This window comes from Sphaerodactylus townsendi, linkage group LG01, assembly GCF_021028975.2.
Source record: "Sphaerodactylus townsendi isolate TG3544 linkage group LG01, MPM_Stown_v2.3, whole genome shotgun sequence".
NCBI classification, from domain to species: Eukaryota; Metazoa; Chordata; class Lepidosauria; order Squamata; family Sphaerodactylidae; genus Sphaerodactylus; species Sphaerodactylus townsendi.
The window spans coordinates 18,787,590-18,813,327 of NC_059425.1; the positions used below are offsets into that span (position 1 = coordinate 18,787,590).

The 25,738-nt window shown below is 47.9% G+C and overlaps 1 protein-coding gene across 1 annotated transcript in view; it reads left to right on the top strand.

The window, feature by feature from the left end:
• The window catches only part of LOC125436834, a 42,460-nt gene extending 16,722 nt beyond the window's left edge, over positions 1-25,738 (top strand). The window contains exons 8-17 of the mRNA XM_048504172.1: positions 2,715-2,763; positions 2,972-3,033; positions 5,567-5,651; positions 11,339-11,397; positions 14,194-14,260; positions 15,323-15,416; positions 19,594-19,676; positions 21,576-21,629; positions 22,939-23,005; positions 25,517-25,738. Of these exons, the coding sequence (XP_048360129.1) occupies positions 2,715-2,763; positions 2,972-3,033; positions 5,567-5,651; positions 11,339-11,397; positions 14,194-14,260; positions 15,323-15,416; positions 19,594-19,676; positions 21,576-21,629; positions 22,939-23,005; positions 25,517-25,620 (724 nt within the window). The 3' untranslated portion in view covers positions 25,621-25,738. The remainder of the gene's footprint in view (positions 1-2,714; positions 2,764-2,971; positions 3,034-5,566; positions 5,652-11,338; positions 11,398-14,193; positions 14,261-15,322; positions 15,417-19,593; positions 19,677-21,575; positions 21,630-22,938; positions 23,006-25,516) is intronic.

Consider the following 25,738-nt stretch of genomic DNA (forward strand, 5'->3'; position numbering starts at 1 on the left):
CGGGAGTTCAGGCAGGCTGGCGACAGTGAGAGGCCTGCACTACCTAGCGCACGGAAGAGCCTCTCACACCCGGCCCAGTCCCTTTTTTATTCTCTCACACATTACTGACAAGCCTAGCTGCTATCACCATGGGGCCGAGAGAGCTGGGCGTGCGGCTTGGGGAGAGAGGCTCCTCACACGTGCCAGAGCTGATCCCCTGCCTCAAAAGATGCGCTGGTGGCCTGCCCCAACTTACACGCAAGAGCTCTCCTCAAGGCCTTGATCACCAGAGAGAGGCCAGGTGTTACCAGTGGGAGAAGGAGAAGGGCACACTCTGCCTGCATGCAGTCTCCTTGAAGGAGACGAGGCGTGCCCTGCGCAACTCTGTGCTGGGGGAGAGGCCTTGCGCACCACAGGAAAGCCCGGGCTCGGCAGGGAGGCAGAAGACTTGAACAGGCGTCGTGGAGCCTGTCTGAGCCCCCCGGTTTCCCTGAACCTGTGACGAAGGGGGGTTGGGGGGTGCCCCATAGAAGGCAAGTCCGTCTTCCTAAACCATTTCCCCCCCATAACCTGCTCTCAGAGCCCCTCGGGGATGGGGCAGCCTATCAATCTAAATAATAAATAAATAAATACATCTTCCTACCCCAGAAGGATAATATTGCTCCAGTTTAGCATATGACGATGAAATAGATGGTCTAGCTGTGGTGTGGTGAACAAAAAGAAACTGTACATCCATATATTCCTCACTAAGCAGGCAATATTTATGAAGGTGTGGCAGAACGGGCTTGCTTTGCCTGGCAGGACCTATTCCACCCCCAAGCCTCTACCAAGGGTTTTCACCTTTTCCTGGAAAGGGCTTGCTTTCTCTCTCTGCCACTACCTGACATTGAGACACTGCCTGCTGGGGAAGGTCAGGGCTCCCCAGCCTCCTTCTCCAGCTCTGAGGCCTAGCCTCATTTCTCCCTGGTTCCCCTCTCCTGGGTTCCACAGGGCAGATTGGAGGAGAAGCTGCTTGCCAACTGCCAGCCCTCCTCCTGGTTGCCCTCCTATTCTGAGAGTGCATCCACAACAGTGGAGTCCTAGGTGGTACAGAGAACTGTTCCCCAGCAGTTTTATCGGTTCCCAGGCCCTGCCCCTCTTTCAGGATCAGTCTGAGTTATCTTTTTCCCAGTGGTGGGATCCAAAAATTTTAGTAACAGGTTCCCTTTTAGTAGCATAGCGCCAATGGGGCTGGGCGGGGCATTCCGGGGGCGTGGCTGGGCATTCCGGGGGCTGGGCATTCCTGGGCGGGGCTGTGGCAAGGACGCAGCCGCTGCAACAGTCCTTGGGCGGGAAACGAATGCACGCAGGCGCAGGCTGCCATGCACACCGGTGTGCCTCCTGCTAGACTGTTTCAACTTCTGCGCGCTACTGCTGAGAGGAGGGACGTAACTAAGGCAAAAATCACGTGGCAAAATCACCCATTAGTAACCCCCTCTCGGCACACACAAATAATTTGTAACCTACTCTCGGGAACCTGTGAGAACCTGCTGGATCACACCTCTGCTTTTTCCCCTATGTCAGATATCTCTTCCTGCTGTCCCTCTGGCATTTTCAAGTCCTCCAAATCTATGATACCTACTTGGAGGAGGGAAAAAAGGGGTGGGGGGAAGAATCCATTTCCTCACAGAAGGGGTAGTCTTTTTTTCCTGCAGATACTATGGGTTGGATGGAGGTCATAGATCCATTCCACCAATGGCCACACCTTCTCCCAGCAAAAAAATGCTTCCCACTATTGCTAGTGCAGAAACTTTTGATCCAACACTGGTCGATTCCCCATGGTCAATTAATTGCGTGATACTCATGCGAGATATCAAGTTTTGAGCAAGAACTCTACACTGCTTAACTGCTGAACATGGATTCGATTTCTGTGCCAACTGTTAACTAAAATTAGACTGTTGGGCCGTGCCAGCGCAGCTGTGTGGGTAAAGAGTGCCAAAGCTGCGCATAAACTTAGCTTAGCACAAAAAACAGCTACCGTCGTATCTATGCATGCACGTGGTGATGTACCTGCACAAAAAAAAAGTTTTTAAAAATCCCGCCCCAACACAGCGCAACAGCCAATCAGGACGAGGAAGAAAGAGCCACTGAGCAGCTCACGCATTCAATTGCAGGATCGTGGGGAGCGCTGCACTTTTTGAAACTGTGATAGACATCAATGTCCTCATCACATACACGCAGTGGGGAGGGTGAAACCGCGATGAAAAGGTGCCATTTCTTTCTAAACCTGGTTGTATCCGGCTTTAATTTCTCAGTGGGGAAATGGCCACTATGCTGTAGGATGATCCCCTTTCCGACACACACACACACACACACACACACACACACACACACACACACACACACACACACACACACACACACACACACACACACACACACACACACACACACACACACACACACACACACACACACACACACACACACACACACTGTGCCCCCTATTTTACTTTCTATTGTCAGCTGATACACAACTGCCCTTACCATTCCAGGGCTCATGAAGGGTGCACTGAGTATGTCCAGTCTTTATTGGGCCATGTCTTTTTTCCTTCTACTTATAAAAATAGTATTTTTGGTACACATGACAGATCAGAAAGATTCTAGGCAGACCGGAAGAAGATCCTATCCTGGCTTGACCCTGCTATTTCTGAGACAAACATGTGACTGATCGGAGCCTTCTGTCTTTCTTAAAGGTTTTCAAGTCTGCTCCTTCATCTCTCCGAAGAAAATCTGGATGCCGAGGTCAGGCCTGTTTATTTTACTCCCTCATCCCTGAACACCAGGGAGGTCAGCCTGTAGCATGCCAAGAGGAGCTGATCCAGAGGCTCTTCTGGTCTGTGGCGAATTTGGGAGGGGTAAATTGGGAAATATATAGTATTGCTTAATCTGAATCTCTGTGTATTCCTGTATGCCATCTCCCCCTTCTAATCTCTCAGTGTTGTCGCTGCAGGAAGCAGAAGAGGAAGAGGCCGTAGAGCCTCCGAAAGAGGAACTACAGGATCTCGCTCCAAGGTATTTAACCATTCAAGATTGCCCTGGCCTGCAACTGCACCATATCTGAAATTAAGAGCAAAGTACACAAGCTTTGCCAAAACTAAAGGAGACAGGATAGAATTCCCATCCCTGCATCTGCCCATAAGTGGGGGAATTGGAGAGGGTGCATTTAGGGTGCCAGCTTGGAGTTGGGAAATTCCTGGAGATTTGAGGGTGGAGCCTAGGTGGGCGGGGTTCCAGAAGGGGAGGGACCTCAGTGGGGTATAATGCCATAGTATCCGCCCTCCAAAAGGCCCCCTAAACATCTGCAACTAGAGCAATTTATTGTCCTTGTTTGGAGAGCCTTGGCAAGTGGGGGGCAGACACCAAGAGAGGTTGTGGGATTCTCCTCCCTGGCCAGACTGTGATCACTGATTGGAAAATTTGGCCCTATCTGAAGGGAGCCATTGATCAGAATCAGTCCTAAATTCTATAAAAATATGTATTGGTTTTAACCAAGATCGTTTCCCCACTTACCTCGACCACCCTTTGCTGCGCACTACTCTCAGCGCGTGTCATTTCTGGCGCGCTCCCGGACTTCCCCACAAGGGAAGAGCATGGGGTCATCCAAAGGCACCGTTTTGAGGAGCACCAGGAATGACGTGCGCTGAGGGGGCGCCAGGAATGCGGCAGGCGTGAGGGCATAGCTGCATTGTCGCCCGCCCTTGCTTAGCAGTAGGAGTGGCCCTTGGGACCCCGGTTAACTACTTGGGGAAGGAAGTGAGCACCTGCAATGCAGACCGTGAGGTGGGGAAACGACCCAAGTGGGGAAACGACCCAAGTCTGCTCCTGGAACCTGCTTTAAAACCCCTAGATAACAGGCCAGAGCACAGGGCTGCACCCATACATATAATAATCAAGACATCATCAATATTAGCATACAGCCAATAATGTATTGTTGCCGTACACCAGCTAAAGAGAAAACCCCATGCCATTCTTGTTATATGAGCTTCATCTCCAGGGCTGGAGATGGTAACCCATTGACTTAATTCAGACAGGAGTGGCTGAGGCAGAAGCGGAAGAGCATTTTTGAGCCAAACCAGACAATCACCTCAAGACTGAATTGCTCTCGCGGAATAACAAAGGCAGACATCCTGTCTTTCGGGAAGACTGGTGCTGTCAAGAAGAAATAGGTAGGCAAATGCAGCACCAGAGTTACAAGTGGTGAGAACCCTGTAACAGAAGTGGGGTGCCAGAGGGTGGCACTCAGAGCTCCCTCTCTGTGGGTAATGCGCCAAACAAGAGTCCCCACACATCTAGGCTGGCCCTGGAGGGCCACACTGGGCTTTAGCCGATTCTTCAGCATGAGAACCTAAAGACCTAGTTTTGGGGAGGCAGTGTAGGTAACCCTGTTAAGCACTGCTTGGGAACCCCAACTGTGATTTTCATGTGAAGAACTAAAGCACGATCCTTTACCTGGGAGGCTAAGCTTCGGGTTGCATGAAGTAGCAATGGGGCTTCCTTCTGATGAGAATAAACCTCCTAAGATTATGATTCACCTGTTTGGGAAGGAGATTTAAAACCGCTTAGCTTCAAAGCAAAGCCACTCACTACCACCAAGCTTACTCCTAGGCCTTTTGTGCACTACATGGAGAGCCAACCGTTTTTTCTAAACTAAAACATCACTATTCAGGTTAAATCGCCATGTTGGCACTTTGTGATAAATAAGTGGGTTTTGGGTGGCAGTTTGGGCACTCAGTCTCGAAAAGGTTCGCCATCACTGCACCAGAGCAATAGTTCTTCAAAACAGAGGTTCAAATCACAGTTCACTACTTGAAACGAAATTAATTAATTCTGCCAAAACAACTCCAATGAAGGAATTCTAAGAAACCAGATAAAACAACATTTCTCCTTCACCCCCATGCCAGAGACAGGCCCGGTTTTTACAAGTGGATGAACCGTTCTTTCCCAGTTGCAAACAACTGGGCCTGTCACCAGAGACTCAGTCCAGTGCAGATGAGGAATAGGGATGCCAACCTCCAGGCTGTCAAGCCCCGGATCTGGACCAGTATCAGACTCGGTGATTACAATCAGAAGTCTTTATTGTCAGACATCGGCATAGCCCTAGAAGAAGCCAGTTCTGAACACTGACTCTTCTAGCACCCCTTTTAATGCCCCAGAAGCCCCCCAGGAACATCAAAGCAAAACATTGCAAAGCAAGAAGGTGACAATCATTCGTTGCCAAGCCGACACGAAGGGTTCTCAGCCCAACTGGCGCTTGGGCGCAATCTACATACTACAGGTTACAAAGTACAAAGGCAGCAGGAAGCCTCAGTTCAGAGAAGCACATCATCATTGCAGAAACCGTAGCCCTGTTTGATGTCAGGCACGCTACCTGACACAGGTGGGGCCCGGATATGTTCCAGAATTCTAACTGATCACCCAATGGCAGAGATCAGTTTCTCTGGAGAAAATGGCTGCTTTGGAGGTGGCAGCGGTCATGGGAAAGGGCATCACAACCTGACGAGATGTCGTTTTATCTCAAAGAAACCTATTTCTTCCCTTCTCCAAGGTCATCTCTCCACAAACCTGTCACTGCCCATGACAAGAAAATGCCTGTGAATCTCTCTGCTCTTTCACCCAATCAACCTCAACCGGTGGGTTTTTACAGAATGTTTGTATAAAAGGCATAGGGGGGTGTTGAATGGAACTATACAGGAGGGCCTCTTTTAGTAAAGTTAACAAAGTTGTAGTTTGAATTGCCTGTGGAAAAGGTTAGGTGGTTTCCTTTTATCCTCCCTCTTCACGCTGCAATGTTTGTTGGATATATTACGCTGCCTTTATTGTACTGTCTTCTGATAGTGAAATCCAGTGTAACTCGGTTTTTATTTCAGTAGTACTGCATTGCTTATTGAAACTGTTTGAGCCTGTGGGCAACTCTGGAATTCTGGGGTAAATGGCGCCCAGAGACAAATTGTCTCCAGGACGCCCAAGGCTCACCCTGCCCCAGCCAACCAGAAGAAGTGAAGACTCCAGGGACAAGGGGTCCCAATCCCTAGGCAGACTAAACTTACTGAACCTCAGTCAAATCTCCCAGAAGCCTTGTTTGGCCAGCCTCCACCCTGGTCTTCGCTCCCACTTTCTGGAAAACACTCTGGCAGGAGGCATGTGGAAAAGGCATGGCTAAGTAGTCTATGGTGCTCACAGACACTGTGTTGGGGACCCCTGGTTCTGTACCCAGTAAGTTCTGTACTGGGCTCTTCATTGCATTTGTTGATAATCCGCCTTACTTCTCAACAAAAAAGGTAGATGCTAACTGAAGCAAGCCAAAGGCCAGAATGAGAGCAGAAATGAATCTTTTGTGGCCTGAGGTTATGGTGGCCTTTGGGAGCTAGAAGGCAATTCCTGTCTCCAGTGCATATGGCCTCTCAGTGCTTACATAAAAGAAAATACATTTGTCCAGAATCATAAGGTACAGCACTGTGATTGCCATACCGAATTGGCCAACAATCAGAACAAGTATTCGTGTAAAACATAAAATGTAAATCATAAAATAAAATGAAATGTCCAACACAGTATAGTATACAGTCATAATTGGGAGGAGATGGGTAATGGAATGATGAAAAAAGTAGATTACGTGGTATATATAATAAATATATAATAAATAGTTTGACATTATCGAGGGAATTATTTGTTAACAGAGTAGTAGCATTCCAGGGAAAAAAAACTGTTCTTATGTCTAGTTGTCTTGAGGATCAGGTATAAACTGGCCTTTTAGAGGGTAAGAGTTAAAACGGTTTATGTCCAGGATGCGAGGGGTCAGTAAATCCCAGCCCTTTTTTTTGGCCGGTGCATTGCCAGGTCCTCAATGAGCAGGTGCATGGTGTTTTCTGCAGTTCTGATTATTCTCTGAGTCTGTAACTTGATCTTGTTGATATGCAGAACCAAACTACAGTCCCAGGGTCTCAGATGACAGAGACTCAATGGAATTCCTGCCTGTAGAACTGTATCAGCAGCTCCTTGGGCAGTTTGAGCTTCTGAGTTGTGAAAGAACATTCTTTGTTGTGCTTTTTTACTGACATTTTTGATATTAGGTGTCCATTTTGGGTGTGAGATATGATGGGCCTAATTTAAAGGTCTCTACTATTGATACTGTGTTGTCTAGTATTGTGAGAGGAGGTGGATGGGAGGGTTTCTGCAGAAATCTACCACCAATTTTCCTAAGGTTTCTGGTGTTCGATTCTAGGTGGTGGTGGCTTCTAGGGCGTTGTTAACCTCCACGTCTACCAGCATCTTGGTTTTATCGTTGCCATCTCAGGCCTAGAATATCTGTGTATCATCTAAAATTTCAGTATTTTAGATGGACTTCATTTGAGATGCAGTCATTCTGGTATACAAAGACAACTAGAGAAGTGGTGAAATTACACACAGCCTTAGGGGAGCCCTGTGCTCATTTACAGGTGTCTGATGTAATTTTTCCCTACTTCACCTACTGTTTCCCTATCTGTTAGGAAGCTTGTGATCCACCCACAAATATGCTCAGGTACTGCTAGCTGATTTAGTTTGTTTAGAAGAATGTCCGGTCTGATAGTATTGAATGCTGAACTAAAGTCCAACAAGGGACCCTTGCATAGGTCTTTGGCGTTTAAAGATGCTGTGGGATATAGTGCAAAACCATATTAACAGCATCATCTGTCGAATCTATTTACTCGGTATGCAAATTGCAAGGGTCAGTGGATCTGTGTGATGGTTTTCAAATGGTACATCACTAGCCTTTCAAAAGTTTTTCATAACTACAGATGTTAGAGCAACTGGTCTGTAGTGGTTAAGTTCCATTGATGGAGAGCTTCTTAAACACTGGGGCGATAAGGCTGGAGCGTTTGAAGCAGGAAGTGAACATAGCACATCTGCTAGTGATTTGTTAAAGATTTGGGTGAAGATGGGGGGGCCAATTGGACAGCACAGACTTTTTTAGGCAAGAAGGTATCTTGTCTGGGCCTGGTGCTTTTCCAGGCTTCTGTCTGTGAAATAGATCTTACACTTCCTTTTCTGAGAATCACCAGGGTTTGTAAACCCAATGAAATGGATTCAGTTATAGAGTTTAGCTATTGTTGGTGCATCTGAGATAGAGGTTGTGGAGAAAGGTGACTGTAGATTGTTTCAAACCTACAGTAGAACAGACACGCGTTCAGATAGATCTGCCAATTACTTGATTTCCTTCAGCTTGGGAAGGTGGTTTACTGTAACGGTGATATTTTTGAGAGTTTTCCACATGTTTACTGTTCTTTGGTGAAAACTGGTTTTAACACTCAGAGTAGTTTTCTTTTCTCTAGTCCTTTGTTAATACATTTCTGGCCTGATTGTACAGCATTCTATCACTACCCTACATGTAGGCCTCTTCTTTGGGAAACAGAGCGTAACTTCTTAAGTTCTTCTGGAGCTAGAGTTTGACTATTTACTATATCATGAAGTTCCTGGTTGGTGTGTAAAGGGAGGCATGAGAGAGTGGTGTTGCCACATCCTGACCTGGAGACTCTGCTGCCTGTACGTTTAAGGTCCCAGGGTGGAGGAGGATGTGCGGCAAAACCCAAGGACAAAATACAGTTTGTGTAGGTTATCCTTGTGAATGTCTAGCGGCTGCTCCCGTTGGCTATTGTAGAATAACAGGAAGCACGAGATGCTTCAGCTGCAAACATGTGTCAGCTGAGAAGAACTTAGTGACAATTTTAAAAGTCTGAGAGTTGGATCCAGCCTGAAATTCCAATTTGTTGTGAGGGAGAGGGGACATTCATCCACTTCTCCCCTTCCATGGCCTATGAGGAGCAGCTGAGGGAGATGGAGAAGGGAATGTTAAGGAGTGACATAATAGCCATGTTTAATTATTTGATGTTATGTTGGTGAGGGAGCAAGCTTGTTTTCTGCTGCTCCAGAGACTAGGTCAGTGGTGGCGAACCTATGGCACGGGTGCCAGAAGTGGCACTCAGAGCCCTCTCTGTGGGCACGCGTGCACAGAGTTCGTCATGTGGGGGGGGGGCGGAATTGCCTCCCATACACACACATCTAGGCTGGCCTGGGCCACTGGACTTGATGTGCGTGCACCTCAGCAAGCAGGGAGGACTTGGCTGGCGGGCCTGGGGCCTGTGCTCCAGGTGACTGCTGCCCGGGGGGAGGGCAGAGGGGGCAGAGATGCTAGAGAGGCACAGAGCGGCACATGTGGGACTTGCTGGAGGTTACAGCAGGCTGGCCCCTGCTCGAGGGGGTTATTCAGGTTAAATTGCCACATTGGCACTTTGCGATAAATAAGTGGGTTTTGGGCTGCAGTTTGGGCACTCGGTCTCGAAAAGGTTCGCCATCACTGGACTAGGTCAAGGAGTAAGGGATTCAAGGTGCAGGAAAAGAGATTCCACCTTAAACATCAGGAAGAACTTCCTGACAGTAAGGGCTGTTCTACAATGTGATGTGCTGCCAAAGGGGATGGTGGAGTCTTCTTCTTTGGAGGTTTTTAAAAAGAGGCTGGATGGCCACCTGTCAGGTGTGCTTTGATTATGTATTCCTGTATTGCAGGGGGTTGGACTTGCTGTCCCTTGGGGTCTCTTCCAACTCCATGATTGTATGGCAGGCTTTAGACTCTCCCAATCTATTATAGGAGTCCCCTGTCCTCAAAGAGCAGCATTTGGGGAGACATTTAGGGTTGGAGTTGCCAATCTTTAGGTGGTGGCTAAAGATCTACTATTACAACTGATCTGGAGGTGACGGAAATCAGTTTACCTTGAGAAAATGGCTGCTTTCCCTCCTCAGGCTTCACTCCCCAAATCTCCAGGTATTTCCCAACCTGAAGCTGGCAACTCCAGCTGCAGACAGCTCTGGGTTGGGAAATAGCTAGAGATTCAGGGGTTGAGCCTGAAGGGACGGGATCTTGGGAGGGGAGGGACTTCAGTGCCATAGAGTTCATCTTCCAAAATGGCTATTTTCTCCAGGTGAAATGATCTCAGTCACCTAGAGATAAGCTGACCAGCCGTCCCGCTTTTGGCGGGACATTCACGCCTTGAAAGAACTTGTCCCGCGTCCCGCGGGTTTTCCCCAATGTCCTGGGTTTTGGAAGGCTGCTGCACTGCCTTCTGGGGCGCAAGGCAGTGCGGCAGCCTCCGGTCACAGGGTGGGAAACAGCAGCGCCCCAGAAGGCTGTGCGCTCCTGCGGCTGTGCGAGTGTGTGTGCGCGCGCACGCGGGGGGCCGCCCACCCGTCCCGGTCACCTTACCTAGAGATCAGTTGTAATAGTGGGAGATCTCCAGCCACCCCCTGGAGGTTGGCAATCCTAGTTGGAGAGGGGAGGGTGAACATTAGACTTCCGCAGATGGACATCCTTCCATGCCTGGAAATTTTTGTGCAGGATCCAGCCCTTCACCCACCCGCCCCTTTTCCAAATGCAGCCAACTCAGCCGTTGAAATTACTTTTTCCCAGTTAGAAAATATGCTAAATTAGAAAATATGCTAAATTGGCTAAATTAACCAATCTTGCAAACTGACATTCAAAACATGAATTCGATGAGCAATGGAGTATTTTTATATGAATCTGAATCGGTTATGTAAAAGCAAGATAACTTAAGGATTGTAAACTGATAATTGAACTAGTAAAAATGCCCTAGAGCTATCAAGCAAATGATAAAGACTCCGAGACCTTATAAGGTCTCCCTAGTAATCTGAAAATGTTATATTGGGATCCATTATGTAATTTGTACTTAATACAATTGTGAATAGACATTTCTTATGTTGAAACTTCAACTGAGAGCCAGCGTGGTGTAGTGGTTAAGAGCAGGTGGATTCTAATCTGGAGAACCCGGTTGGATTCCCCACTCCTCCACCTGAGTGGCAGAGGCTTATCTGGTGAACCAGATGTGTTTCCGCACTCCTACATTCCTGCTGGGTGACCTTGGGCTAGTCACAGTTCTCTCAGGACTCTCTCAGCCCCACCTACCTCACAAGGTGTCTGTAGTGGGGAGAGGAAGGGAAAGAAGTTTGTAAGCCCCTTGAGTCTCGTTACAAGAGAGAAAGGTGGGATATAAATGTAAACTCCTACTCCTCCTCTTCTTCTTACTTCTTCTTCCTCTATATTCTTATTTCTTTTTTCCAAATTGTTTAATATATTTTGAAAAATAATTTAATTTTTTTAAAGAAATTACTTTTTTCAAGGTAAGAAGGATAAGGAAAAAATGGGTGTGACTTAACCCTTTTCTGCCCTGAAGTTTTTTGAGTGAACACCCTTATTCCTGCTGGGGTAGGGGAACACATTGCTGGAAAATTCTGTTGGGGGATGCATCTTCATCAACTGTAAATGTGATTGCAGTTACCAGCTGTTGAGACGGTGGAGCCTCAGCCAAGAGGACTGCAGGACCGTGCTCCAAGGTATGAAACTCAGGTAGCTCTGGAGTACTCCCGCCTCTGAAATAAACAAGCATTGCCGAAAAATTATAGGCAGGACAACAGGACCTTTCTTGCTGGATGGGCCATTAAGTGGGGCAGCTGGAGCAGGAAGAGGTGTCACCCCCACCTACAGTTGCCAAACTCCAGGTAGAAATACTTCCTAAGTTACAATTCTACTAATATTCTACTAACATTCAATTTTGTATTCACAACTAACAATTACCGTGCTGCCCCAAGAGGGTTAAGTTATTTCAGTTAAGCAGTATCTGTGCATTGGCAATATACATCGATAAGGAGATTCTGTCCCTTTAAGATAATGCATGATGGGATATGTAGTTCTGTCCTGTAATTGGACAAATTAGCTTGTTTCAGGGCACAGCTTCCCAGAGGAGAAGAATTCTTATGACTGTTAGCTTAGAAATGTACAGGCATCCCAAACCATCCTCTTTTTTTCACCATTCTGTCTGAGAGACTTGTCTCTTTCTTCTGGTAGTGCTCGGCATACAGTAAGCGGTCCACACATCCTTCATGTTCCGAGTTTTATTGAGAGATCCATGCATCCGTTGAACCGAGAACTTACCTTTGGTCTCGGAGCTAGAAGGTTTATGCAGAGCAGAATCTTAATATTACTGGTTCTTATTGTGCACTATCTTTAAAGGACAGAATCTTCTTACAGTGGCGCAGCAGTGGCGTAGTGGCTGAGAGCAGGTGCACTCTGATCTGGAGGAACCGGGTTTGATTCCCAGCTCTGCCGCTTGAGTTGTGGAGGCTTATCTGAGGAATTCAGGTTAGCTTGTGCACTCCAACATATGCCAGCTGGGTGACCTTGGGCTAGTCACAGCTTCTCGGAGCTCTCTCAGCCCCACATACCTCACAGGGTGTTTGTTGTGAGGGGGGAAGGGCAAGGAGATTGTAAGCCCCTTTGAATCTCCTACAGGAGAGAAAGGGGGGATATAAATCCAAACTTTCTTCTTCTACATGTGTCGACTGCTAATACATACATACGTACATACGTACGTACATACATACATACATACATACATATATAGCTTAACTAAATTATTAAAATAACTGAACCCTCTTGGGCAGCACAGCTACATTAAACATACATATGTCACTGCACATTGCCATACATTTTAGTTAAAATGTAATGTCGGACAATGTCCAATAAAACGGTAGCATATTAGTAAAATTGTAAAATAGGAAGTTTTTCCATTTATTATAAATTCATTTTGCACAGTTTGGATATTTTTGCTTGGATTTTGCTACTGTGCCTTCCACCACTGTTTCAGATTATATTAACCTCCGGGCAGAGTTTAGAGATTTCCTGAAATTGAAATTGATCTCCAGACTGCATAGACCAGCTGCCCTGGAGAAAATGGCTCCTATGGAAGGTGGACTAATAGCTGTTGGGCCCCTCCCCAGAATGCACCCCCAAATCTTCAGGAATTTCCCAACCTGGAGCTGGCAGCCATTCTCCTACCCAGGAAGTGCAAACATTGGCCCATTATGCATGGAGCGCTTTCCACGGCGCTCCTAGTCCCAGAACCTCTGCAGTGGGGTCTCCTCACATTTCCCTGTTTAAACATGAGGAGCTGCCCCACCATCTGCTCACGGTCACCTGCCCCCAAGTTGCTCAAAGGGGAAGAGTGAAAGTCAAAAAGAAAGATCGATAGTAACCTTTAAAGGTAGTATTGATATTGCCTATATCGATATTAGGGGAGGCTGCTTTTGTGGCTTTTTGCATTTTAAGGGAAAAGCTGGCCATCGATCCTTGAAAGGAGTGGTGGTGGGGAAAGCTCTCATTTCCCTTCCTCTCCCCACAACAGGAGCAGCAGTGGCGTAGGAGGTTAAGAGCTCGTGTATCTAATCTGGAGGAACCGGGTTTGATTCCCAGCTCTGCCGCCTGAGCTGCGGAGGCTTATCCGGGGAATTCAGAATAGCCTGTAGACTCCCACACACGCCAGCTGGGTGACCTTGGGCTAGTCACAGCTTCTCGGAGCTCTCTCAGCCCCACCTACCTCACAGGGTGTTTGTTGTGAGGGGGGAAGGGCAAGGAGATTGTAAGCCCCTTTGAGTCTCCTGCAGGAGAGAAAGGGGGAATATAAATCCAAACTCTTCTTCTTCTCTTCTCCGCCCCCCCCCCCCAAATCCACCCACTGCTCTCAGGGATTGACTGCAGACTATTCCCTTAAAATACAAAAAACCACAAAATCAGTCTCCACAATATCAATATTACTTTTAAAGGGCTTTAAAAAACCAAACCAACCTTTGCTCTTCCTTTGGAACCACCCGGGAGGAGGGAAGCCCCACAGGTTTCCCCCCTTGCTGTGGGGCTCTACTCCTCCTGGGTGGCTCCAAAGGAAAGAGCTCTCGCAAATTGCAGGGCATCAGGGATTTCTCTACAAGAATCCCCGCAGGAACCATACGCTCACTGCGGGGCAGTCTGCCAGTGTATAACCAGCATGTGATTAGACACTGAACCCTTTTAATGTTCAATTGTCATCTAGCCCTTCTCCCAATATGGCAGTGAGCTCTCTTGGGCTCTAAAATTGTGGGTTCAGACAGGGAAATCACTGCATTCTTCCGCCTCTGGACAACCACAACAAAAATGGATTCGACCCACACCCCTCCTGTTTAAGGTACTGGAGGTTTTCTTCCCCGCCATAGAGATGCTTATGGACTGGAGATAGGGTGTGAGCCTGGAGTTTCATTTTCTTCACACCGTCCATCAGCGGTGAGTTCCATCATTGGGATCTTTTCATTTTCTTCTTCCAGCACTTTCCGTGATGTTCAGCGCCCGACAATTCAATCTTCCGTTCCCTCTTCTAAGTCAAGGAAAGAGGTAAGGGGAGGGAATTGCTGCAGAGAAATGTTCCTTCCCAAAGCGTTCCTGGGGGGGCCAACAAATATCGCTGGTCCTCTTCAGCCTTTCTGTTTCATTCGTTTTCATTGCTCGAGTCCCTGATCTGTTTATGCCTTTTACACCACTTGGTGCAAAAGTAATGCTAAAAATCATGTCAATATGGCAGGAAACTTAAGGTGCACCACCTCCTGTTTGGGCCTGCCTGTTTACTCAGATCAGCTGTCCTGATGGAAGGAATGTCCACCAGCAGAAGTACCGTATATACTGGCGTATAAGACTACTTTTGAACCCTGGGAAATCATCTGTAAAGTCTGGGGTCGTCTTATACGCCGGGTACATAGTCTTATATGGCGAGTATAACCCAAACTCTGTATTTTAACTGGGAAAGTGGGGGGTCGTCTTATACACCCAGTCGCCTTATACGGCGGTATATACGGGTAGTAGCATGATACAATTCTCTTGAGTCACTTCCTTTACTCCTGCTGGGTACCAGTTTTTCCAATTAATGTGGACCCTCTGCTACCCTGACACCAGCCCCATTCTAGCAGGTAGTGAGATCAGCCTTTTGCCAGAACGGGCAAAGGCCCATCTGATCCCTGTTCTGACTTTGCAAAGAGTGCCTGAGAAGATCGGAAACGGTGTGAGATGACAGGTGTTTTTAGAAAGTGGGTGTGGCCAGGGGGGGCTTTTGTCCAACGAGGCTTCTAATTGGCTGGACCCTTAAGAACATTCCGCAGGCGGCAGCTGTCACCACAGCAGAGATCTTTACTGGGCGACTGAAGATAAGCTGCAGCAGCCATTTTGTGGCTGCTCCTCCCCGCCCCCCCAGGTGTGAGAATCCAAATGTGTTCACAGGCTCAAAAAGACTGGGAACCCCTGTGTCAAAGTTAACCCTTTTAAAGAGATTTTAAGTGGGTTTGGGGGGCTTGGGAGCCTTTAAAATCTGATGATAACGATGTGCTAAAGAGCGCTGGCAGGAAGACTGTTGTGGGTCACTTGTGAAGTGCTTTCTCTGCCCATGGATCCCTTTTCCACTCTCAGAATTTGGCGTCTGCTCACAGTCATCAGACTGGAAAAGGTCACAGTGCAAGTAACAAGAACGTAGCTCCAAATCAAGAAGCTATGCCGAGGAAAGGTGAGGGCATGGTGGGGTCAGGAGGACATTTTCCTGAAAATGAAGGGAATACGGCATGGTAAAACCTGATTTTTCAGGGTTGTTTCTTGGATTGGGGAATAACATAGGCAAAGATACCACAAGGCGGGGAAGGGGAGGTGCCACGCCCTGGGCACATACCATTGGAGTCACATGGGGGGTGGAAAATTGCCCCCCTCCCCCTTCCTCCCTCACCCCTCCCCACCAGGCCCAACAGAAGCCGCTGCCGGGCATTTGGCTTACAGAATTGGCTATTGGAGAGTGATTTGTTTTGTGTTGTTTGGTTGTACCTTGGGCTTCACCTCTCCATTTTTTGAGCTATCAGAATTCAAACTGACCCGGACAGATTAGAGAGCTGGTCCAAAACTAACAAAAGGGAGTTCAACAGAGACAAATGTAAGATGCTACCCAATGTCCCTCTGCAGATACGCTTCTGCATCCAGTTAGTTGTGATCCTCCCTCATCTGTCTTGTGAAGCCCAAATCTCACACCTAGACAGAAGGCTGCCCATATCCTCTTCGTTCATAATTCATTACTCTGCCTCCTTCCTTACAACCAGCCTTCACTTGGAGGGGGCCTTTCTGTCCTGTGTCTACAATGGATGTGACTGGATTGTTCAGTTTCTCCCAATGCAGATTCTCGAAAGAGGGCTCCCCTTGCATCTTGTTGTGATGAGCCAAAAGTAGGAAAGGTCAGAGATAATCCTGGCTCTGATATGGTGTATTATTCCATGATTTTTCCTAGAGCAGAGGAATGGAAAAATGACCCGCCCTCATAACATGCTGCTTGGATTTCTGTCTGAAGCACTGATCTACGTTTGCCTTTTTCCCAGTCAGGGAGTATGCCTAGTCAGTGGTGGCGAACCTTTGGCACTCCAGATGTTATGGACTACAATTCCCATCAGCTCCTGCCAGCATGGCCAATTGGCCATGCTGGAAGGGGCTGATGGGAATTGTAGTCCATAACATCTGGAGTGCCAAAGGTTCGCCACCACGGGCCTAGATACAGACTCATGCCTAGATACGAACACAGCAGAGGTGGTCTTTTCTAATGGTAGTGACTCTCACACAGATCATCTTTGCAGTTCTAGGAGTCCCATTCAACTCCCACGAGTTTCCAGCATGGCGTAGTGGTTAAGAACAGGTCCCTGCTCCTTTCTCATGAAGCCTGCTGGGTGGGCTTGGGCCAGTCACAGTTCTCTCAGAACTCTCTCAGCCCCACTTATCTGACAGGGTGTCTGTTCTGAGGTGAGGAGAGGAGTTTGTAAGCCATTTTGAGTCTCCTTACAGGAGAAAAAGGCGGGGTGTAAATCCAAACTCCTCTTCCTCTCCTCCCGCCACATGAGTGTAGAGAAATCCTGGGTGCCTCAGCTGACTGGGGGACTGCTTTCGATGAAGGTGGATGGGTAAAGCTGGAAAACCGCCTACTTTCTGCCTCCCCATATAATTACCTTTACGATTAGGATATCTTAAGCACAGCTTGCTTGTGAATGAACTTGTCCTTCAACTAAACTCTGTATCACATCTTCTGTGCTCCCTATCCTGAAAGATGTGGGATCTGCCTCGAAGAGGACCCTTTCTGGGGTGGGTTCTCCAGTTATGGAGCTCCCATCACCTGCCTTATCATCTTTCAGGCCATCCCATTTGGCAGATGAGGCTTGTCCGTTTTATCTCGGCTTTTAGTGCTGGAGTGTTATCAAGTTACAGGGGCTTACTCTGGTGACAAAAAAAAACCATTTGGATTTTCAAAGGTAACGAGATCGAAGCAGAGATAGTGGAATTCGAGATTCCCCACCGAAAAAATGAATGTAGATACAAACTGGTTTAGGAAAAACTGGGACCTTGGTCGATTCCCCACTGGAAATTTAATATAGTTTAAACCAAGTTTTAAAATAAACTGCATCTTTTCATCGGGGTTTCAACCTCCCCACTGCCGATTTATTCTGGCGAAGACATTACGTAAGGTCTACATCGAGGTCTCAGGAAATGCAGCACTCCCACAACAAATTGATCTCGGTTTTTTGCCTCTCCCGATTGGCTGCTGTGCCGTGTTTGGGCGGGTCCCTTCTTTTCTGCAGAAGAAGAAGAAGAAGAGGAGGAGGAGGAGGAGGAGGAGGAGGAGGAGTTTGGATTTATATCCCCCCTTTCTCTCCTGCAGGAGACTCAAAGGGGCTTACAATCTCCTTGCCCTTCCCCCCTCACAACAAACACCCTGTGAGGTAGGTGGGGCTGAGAGAGCTCCAAGAAGCTGTGACTAGCCCAAGGTCACCCAGCTGGCGTGTGTTGGAGTGTACAGGCTAATCTGAATTCCCCAGATAAGCCTCCACAGCTCAGGCGGCAGAGCTGGGAATCAAACCTGGTTCCTCCAGATTAGATACACGAGCTCTTAACCTCCTATGCCACTGCTGCTCTAATTATCTGTGTCTAATGCATAACATTAGACGTGTAAGCACTTCTTTGCTAAGTTAAAACGTTTGCTAGGTTAAAACGTTAGATCGTTTAGGTGATTAAACCGGCAGATGGGAAATCGTTTAAGCGGCTGCTCGATCTCACGTTTACCGTGCTCACACGTTTTCCCGTCTCCTCCTAGCGCTTGCGCTCTCTTCTGACCTGAAAGCCGAAAACAAAACCAGTAAACGTTGTGCATGCATCACTAAGTCCCAGTGACCACTGATTGGTCGGCAGGATCTGCGTCACTCTTTAGGGCAGGAAAATAGTGACGATTAGTACCCCATCCCTCCCCTCGAGACTGGAAAGAACTGTGGCAAAACAGAAAGTTGCTCTTCCAAGCAGGTACAAACGCAGAATAAGGGAGGAGACGAGTGACAGAACTGGGAAGAAACCCCCATTGTCGCTCAAGCAGTGAGGAGGTATGCCTGAAACCTCGTTTTTTCATGTGAGCACCATGCGATCAATTGTCCATGGGGAATCGACCCTTTTCAGCATGGTTTCAGCATTCCCACAGCAGCTCCTGCCCCACAAACGATCCTAGTTCCCAGAAACAAGCAGCAACGGATTCCCCACTGAGGCGGATTGAACACGTGATCCGCTCAGGGGCTATCCTGATTGGCTGTTGTGTTGTGTTGGGGCGGGATTTTTTTTTTATTTTCAAACTTCCGGATCCACGTCTCTGTGAGCATGCACAGAACGACCCTACACAGGAACAGGGAAACAGGCGATTAAAGCGAAGCCCTGTTTCTGCGCGCCTCCATGTTGTCGGATCCACGTGGATACGACGTGTAGCACTGCTTTGTATGGCCTTCTACTCAGTCAATCAGTCAAAACCGGCCCCCTGTTGCTTCGTATCCATGTGAATCTCTGGTCCGCGTTCTCTCTGCGTTCTCATTGGATGGGAGGCTCCACGTCACGACCAGCGGTGGGAATCAACCATAGTTTGCCATTACCTGCCTCTGCATAGTGACTATGGACCTTCTCGGTGGGGAAGGGGAGGTGTCTCCCACCCAAGTATTATCCAAATTTGCTGAGCTTCCAAGATCTGATGACATCAGGCAACCCTGAACCATCCAGACCAGGGCATTGTTGGCTAGTGGTGAAAAGTGCCATCAAGTGCCACCAACGCATGGGTTTTCAAGGCAAGAGATGTTCAGAGGTGGTTTGCCATTGCCTGGCTCTGCCTAGCAACCCTGGACTTCCTTGGTGGTCTCCTATCCAAATATTGACCAGGACCAACCCTGCTTCACCTCTAAGATACGATGAGATCACACTAGTCTGGACCATCCAGGTAAGTGTTTGGGAAAAAGGATGGTAAGGGAAAAGGACCCTAATACTTTTCAGCTGGACAGGGGTGTCCATTGAAAAAAATTGCTGTAATTTTGTTGAGGGTGCCCAACATTACTTTGGGGACCTGATGAGATCGGGTCAGCCTGAACCTTCCAAGTCTTTGAGTAATAGTTGCAAGGTAACAGCTTTAAAAAACAAAACAAAAAATCCAAATGTATTGTCTTTATTGTACGGTTTTGTTGTTTCCAAATATTTTATTATTTACATAACTGCCTGGAAGGTCGTCCTCCTCCTTCTATCAGAATAGTTGGACAGAATAGCAAAAATAACAGTTTTTTAAATGTGCACCAACCATGACTGTGTAACCATTCCCTGCGTCTTTTCGCCTTATTTCCTTCCCTATCCTCAATCCTGACCAGGTACGTTCCCTTTTATTTGGAAAATGGCACACCGACTCAGCCACTGGAAGACAGCGCACCAACGGAGGTGCACCATGGATCGAGTGGGTATAAACTATGGCCAAGAAAGGGTAACCAAGTGCCAAGAGGGGAGCATGTTATTGGGCAGTGGATTTTTGGAATCCTGTTAAACGACAGTTGGTGGCCACTTATCAAGTATTATTTTTAACTGGTTGTGGTGGGTTTTCCGGGCTTTTTATTATTTTTAAGACCGTAGCAGGGCAAGGATTTTCTTCCTCGAGCAACAAAATAATAGGCCAAGTGTGGGGGGCAAATAAGGAGCGGGGTTGTATGGGACACTGGATTTGGAGTGGCTGAGGGCCAAAGAACATGTGAATTAGAGGTGTGGGTAATCAGTGATCAGATCTCCTCTACCTGTATTGCTTCCCCCATTAGCATCTGAATTGCTGTTAGTCCCAGCGTGTCCCCGTGCCCTGTGGCACAAAGTGGTAAGCTGCAGTACTGCAGCCAAAGCTCTGCTCACAATGGGAGTTCAAACCCGATGGACGTCAGTTTCAGGTAGCCAGGTCAAGATTGACTCAGCCTTTCATCGTTCCGAGGTCGATATACAGTGGAACCTTGGTTTTCATTGCCTTCGGTTTTCATCGTTTTCAGTTTTCATCGATTTTTTCAGTGAAAAATTTGTCTCAGTTTTCATTGATTTGCCTCTGTTTTCATCGATTTGCAGTAAGGTGCAGGGGTTTGTGAGAAGAATCACCCGGACAAAGCTGTTGCAGGCCGTGTCTGCAACTTGTTTGATGACAATGTCTTGCCCCATTTCAGACATATCTTAAAGAGGCGTCAGAAACAGACCTCTTGGGACAGTTTTCTGGTGCGACATTGGTCCACTGGCTCTGAAGCTGGTCCTAGTGTTATCGTTTGTTACTGTTTTCAGCATTAAACACTATGTTTATTCACCAAAAAATGTGTTTTTGGTATGTTTTTTGGAGTGCCTAGAACAGATTAATTGGATTTACGTTGATTCCTATGGAAAAGTTTGCCTCGGTTTTCTTCGGTTTTCATCGATTCTTTTCGGACGGATTACCAACGAAAACCGAGGTTCCACTGTAATAAGTACCCAACTTATTGGGGGTAAATTGAAGAAAACTGGGGACAGGTGTGGCAACCCACCTCATAAACAGAGTCTGCCTAGTGAGCATCATGATGTGATGTCACCCCATGGGGCAGTAATAACTGGTGCTTTTACAGGGGACTTCATTTCCCTTTACCTACCAGGACTAGCAGTAGTTCAGGGTGGGAGACTTTCTACCAGCAAAATCAAGGCTCATTCTGCACATGCAGAATAATGCACTTTCAAATTGCTTTCAGTGCTCTTTGAAGCTGTGCGGAATAGCAAAATCCACTTGCAAACAGTTGTAAAAGTGGTTTGAAAACACATTGTTTTGTGTGTGCGGAAGGAGCCATAGTGGTGTGGAGGAGTCAAAGTTCTCCTTTCCCCCATCCCAGTGGATGGCTGCTTTTCTAAGTTCAGGAAAATGTTCAGAAATCAAATCACAGACCTTCAATATAATGTGTAGTTCAACCCTGCAAGACTGGGAGTGCAGGAATAACAGGGAGAGTCTGCCCTGTTGGGAAGGGACTACGATTCTCTGTCTGAGCTTCTGCTTTCCATGCAAAAGGTTCCCAGTTCAATCCCAGGCATTTCCAGCTAAAAGGGTCAGATAGCAGGTGATGTGAAAGACCTCTGATCTGAGACCGTGGAGATAACTGCTGCCAATCAGAGTATGTAATACTGACCTTTACAGTCCAATGATCTGACTTTGGTAGAAGGAAGCTTTGTGTCTTCATTAGCTGTTCGCTGTTGGGTGCTGAGTTGGGCGCTCAACGAAATGTTGTGCTAGAGGATCTAATCTAGGGATAGGGTTAGAGTTTGGAAAGGGAAGGACGCGCCTTTAATTCACTTGCACTGTCTTTCCTAATAGGAAAAACGTCAGAAGAGTACGATTATGAAACATGAGCGGGATACCAAAACTTCTGTGAGTCTCCTATGTTCCTCCTGGCGTGGACAGGGTAGGGTACCCCTACTGAATGGGGTACCCCACAAAAAGCCATTTTGCCAACCCAATCTTTGCTAGCAGCCATTTCTGTCCCCTCACTAGTATTCTGCACAGTGTGTCCTTTGAAACCTCCCTCCCAGCAGTTTGGAATCATTTGAATCTTTTTTTGACCATTTGAATCTTTAAAAAAACACACACACACACAAAGCAACCTAGGTGGGAAGAAATGTTGAAATTCAACCAATGGCGTATCTGGGGGGGGGGGGGAAGAGGAGGTATATGACCCAGATGCCATTCGCCTGGGTCATGCAGAGGGCACATTTTGGCTACCCACACCCTTTCTTTCTTCCCCACATCTAGCTCAAGCCGCACTCACCCAGCCCCACCGCTACACTCCCACAACCCCCACAACCAAACTCCCCTCCCCCCCCCAGTGTGTTGCCAAGCTGTGGTGCCACTTGGAGGGACAGAGGAAAGGCTTGTTGTTTTTGTTGTGCTGGTGCAGGGCGGCGGCGGCGGCAGGGGGCATTAGGCCAGGGGCTTGGAATGGATGGGGGGGCAGCATCTGGGGCAAGCTCTGAGCCCTATTCTGTTACAGTACGCCACTGGAGTCAACATTCTGAAGTGGGGAATTTTTGTTTCAACAGTTTGGTAGGGAATGGAGGAGGGGCATCCAAAGTTCAAATTCCTAATCCCATCACTTCACACAAGAGTCATCGTGTACGCAAGTTCCAGTTTCCAGGGCAGGAAATTTGTTCATGTCAGTGGTCAAAATTTAGGATCTATAAAACCTGACATTTTAGAACTTAAAAAAAAAATAACGCGGGAAATGTTTGATTTTCAAAAGTCGGCAAAATGTCGTCCTCCTGTTTGAAAACTTTTAACGTGTTTGTGACTGCATTGGAGGACAGTCCTTGGTTTAGGAAGACCCCAGTCAGAGAGTAGGTAGGGCTCTCCTCTCCTCTTCTGACCACCACCCTGACCTCTTCTCACACCCCCCCTTCTAGCCCCCCACATCCCCACCAGCCTGTATGTCCTTCCTCCACCTGTTTGTGACCTTTCCTACTGGCCAAACGTCCTGTCTGCAGATGGGTATCCCATTGCTGTGCATGCCAGGAGTGTCACCATTTTATACCCCCTATACATCCTTCTCTGGCAGGGTATGGTTGAGGTGCTCTGCAGCAGTGGCCCTCCTAGAAACTCTGGGTCCTTGCAACTGCCACTGCTCACCATATGGCTGATGCTGACCCTGCCATGATGTCACTAACCCTGCCTCTTTTCCCCTCAGGTGCCTTTACCCCTTCAGGAAGTGATAGAGGAAGAGGCATTGGAAATCTTAAAAGAAACTCTGAAAGGTGAGGTGCTCTCAAGGGGAAAGATCTTGTTAAATATTTGCGTGGGAGGTAGAAAATATGTTCTTGTGCACATACAGAGACACTTCACATCCATTTCTCGTCTTCTCGTAAGAGCCAGCATGGTGTAGTGGTTAAGAGCAGGTGGATTCTAATCTGGAGAACCAGGTTTGATTCCTACTCCTCCACCTGAGTGGCAGAGATTTATTCTGGTGAACCAGATGTGTTTTTGCACTCCTATATTCTTGCTGGGTGACCTTGGGATAGTCCCAGTTCTTCGGAGCTCTCTCAGCCCCACCTACCTCACAAGGTGACTGTTGTGGGGAGAGGAAGGGAAAGGAGTTTGTAAGCCACCTTGAGTCTCCTTATAAGAGAGAAAGGAGGGGTATAAATCCAAACTCATCCTCCTCTTCTTCCTCCTCTTCTTCCTCTTCTTCTTCTGCTGCTGCTTGAAAACTGGAAAGGAGAGAGAATTCTTGTTCTGTGGGATCATGGGGCAGGAAATGCATCTACAGCTCAGTTCGGACACAGTGTGGCGCCATGGTTTAATTAAACTAGCTTTAGGTAGTGTAAGACCCTCCACTAACTATGGTTTATTAGGATCCATCAAACCACAATTTGAAACAATGAAGCTGTTGATTTTTAATTACATTTAGGTTCCTTCCCCATGGAGGGTTTTTTCCAGTTTGGTATCATTATACCAATTGGCCATGCTGGCAGGGGCTGATGGGATTTGTAGTCCATGAACATCTGGAGAGCCGCAGATTGCAGACCCCTGAGTTATAGAGTCTGCTGGAGCTCACAGCTGGACCTTGCCCAGAATCCAGCAAAGCCTTATAGTGGATTGAGGTCTCCGGATGTTGGCAGACAGGCCTCAGAAAGCAATCCAAGTTGTGTTTCTGTCTGAGCTGTCCATCTTGTCTGCTCTTGAGGTCCTAGGGGTTACAGTAGAATCACTGGCAATAGGCTACTCTGCCTTCTAATGCTGGCTGTCTTCTGCTCCTGAGCCTCCTGGTTGGATTGCCACAGCTGCCCACATGTCCCCAGATGGCCTCGGGGGGGGAGCAGTCAACAGGCCCACGCGCCGTGTTTTTGCTCTGCATGGGAATTATCACCATGATGTGCTCATCCCCTGATGGGGAATCCTGACACATGGGGAGGCTGAGGCAAGCAATGTGCCAGGAAACTGCCCCTTGGATGGTTGGATGGCCTCACACCGAGAATCGTTACTGCATGAACATTCTAGCTCAATCCTTGCTCATTCCCTGATAACTCTATGAGAGCCAAGCTGTTAAAACACTCGTGCTCCAGCAAAATGGGGGAGGTAGTAGGCCAGGCCCTGCCTTATATAGGCTGCCTGGCCCACCTCCCCTCTGACATCAGGGTGCCCAGCGTCACTGCTCGGCGCCCTTGAACCGAAGCCTCGCGAGCAAATGGGAGCTCACAAGGCAACAGAGGAAGGCGGCAGCCACCGAGGAGGCTGTTCTTTGCCCAACAGAAATGGCGGCCGTGGTAAGTCGCGGCCGCTCTTTCTAGCTCAATCCTTGTTCATTCCCTGATAACTCTATGAGAGCCAAGCTGTTAAGACACCTGCCCAGAGCAAACGGGATGAAACCGGTATTTGGCAAGGCAAACCGTGATCTGAACAGCTGTCTGCTAGCCAACCCCTGGTTTCATAAACTAACCATGGCTAAAAATAAACCAGTTTTTCCATTCTGTCTGAATTGACCCAGTGTGAGTGTGAGTGTGTGTGTGTGTGTAGAGAAGCATTACAACCCATGCCTTGTTGGGTCCGCATCAGTGAGTCTAGACAAGGGGTTGATTCACCGTTCCACAGTCTCTGTGGTAGAGTGGGGCCTGCCACAAAAAAAAAAGAGCTTGGATTTATACCCCACCTTTCTATCTTGTAAAGAATCTCAAAGCAGCTTACAAACCTCTTCCTTTCTCCTCCCCACAAGAAGCAGCTTGTGAGGTAGGTGGGGCTGAGAGAGTTCTGGGAGAAGTATGACTAGCCCAAGGTGATAACATGGCTCAGGGCTGGCATCAGCATACCCCGAAGAGGGGCAGCTTCCAGGGCCCAAGGCTCCTATCAGGGCACACTGCTGTCTTATCCCTGTCCCCTGATTGGTAGCCTTCCACCGCCTGCCTGTGATCCCAGCTCCAGGCACAGCCCACAGCCACCAGGGGAAAGGTTGCAGGCAGTGCAAGTGGCTGTGAGCACGGGCAGCAGGAGATCTCACAAGCGGACAGCAGGAGGACAAATGAGGCAGGCAGAAGGCAAGAGGGTGGGTGGAAAGGAGGGAGAGCAGAAGCGGAGGGCTTGCTGGTGGGCAGAGGAAAGGATGGGGCCCCTGGGAATGCTCTGTCTCAGGTTCCTCCAAAATCAGGAACTTGGTTCTGAAACAGCTGATCGAAAATTTGATCCCAACTGGGATCCTGGTGGAGAGCCTATAAAGGTTCTCATTTTTGTCTGTCTTGTTGTTTTTGTCTGTCTTGCCTGCCACACCTCTTCAGACTATCAGAAGCATCTTGGAGCGACCCATGAACTGACACTACAGTTAGAAGAGAAGGCGGAAAAACTGCATCTTCGATTGAAGGGGCGTGGCGTGATTGACTAAGGGACCCATATGCTAAAGAAGCTCCCTCCTCCCCATGCGTGCGCTGTCTCCTTCCTCCTAAAGAACCACCAGAGCCCTGAGAAACTGAGAATGGAAAAAGTAAAAGATATTTATTTAA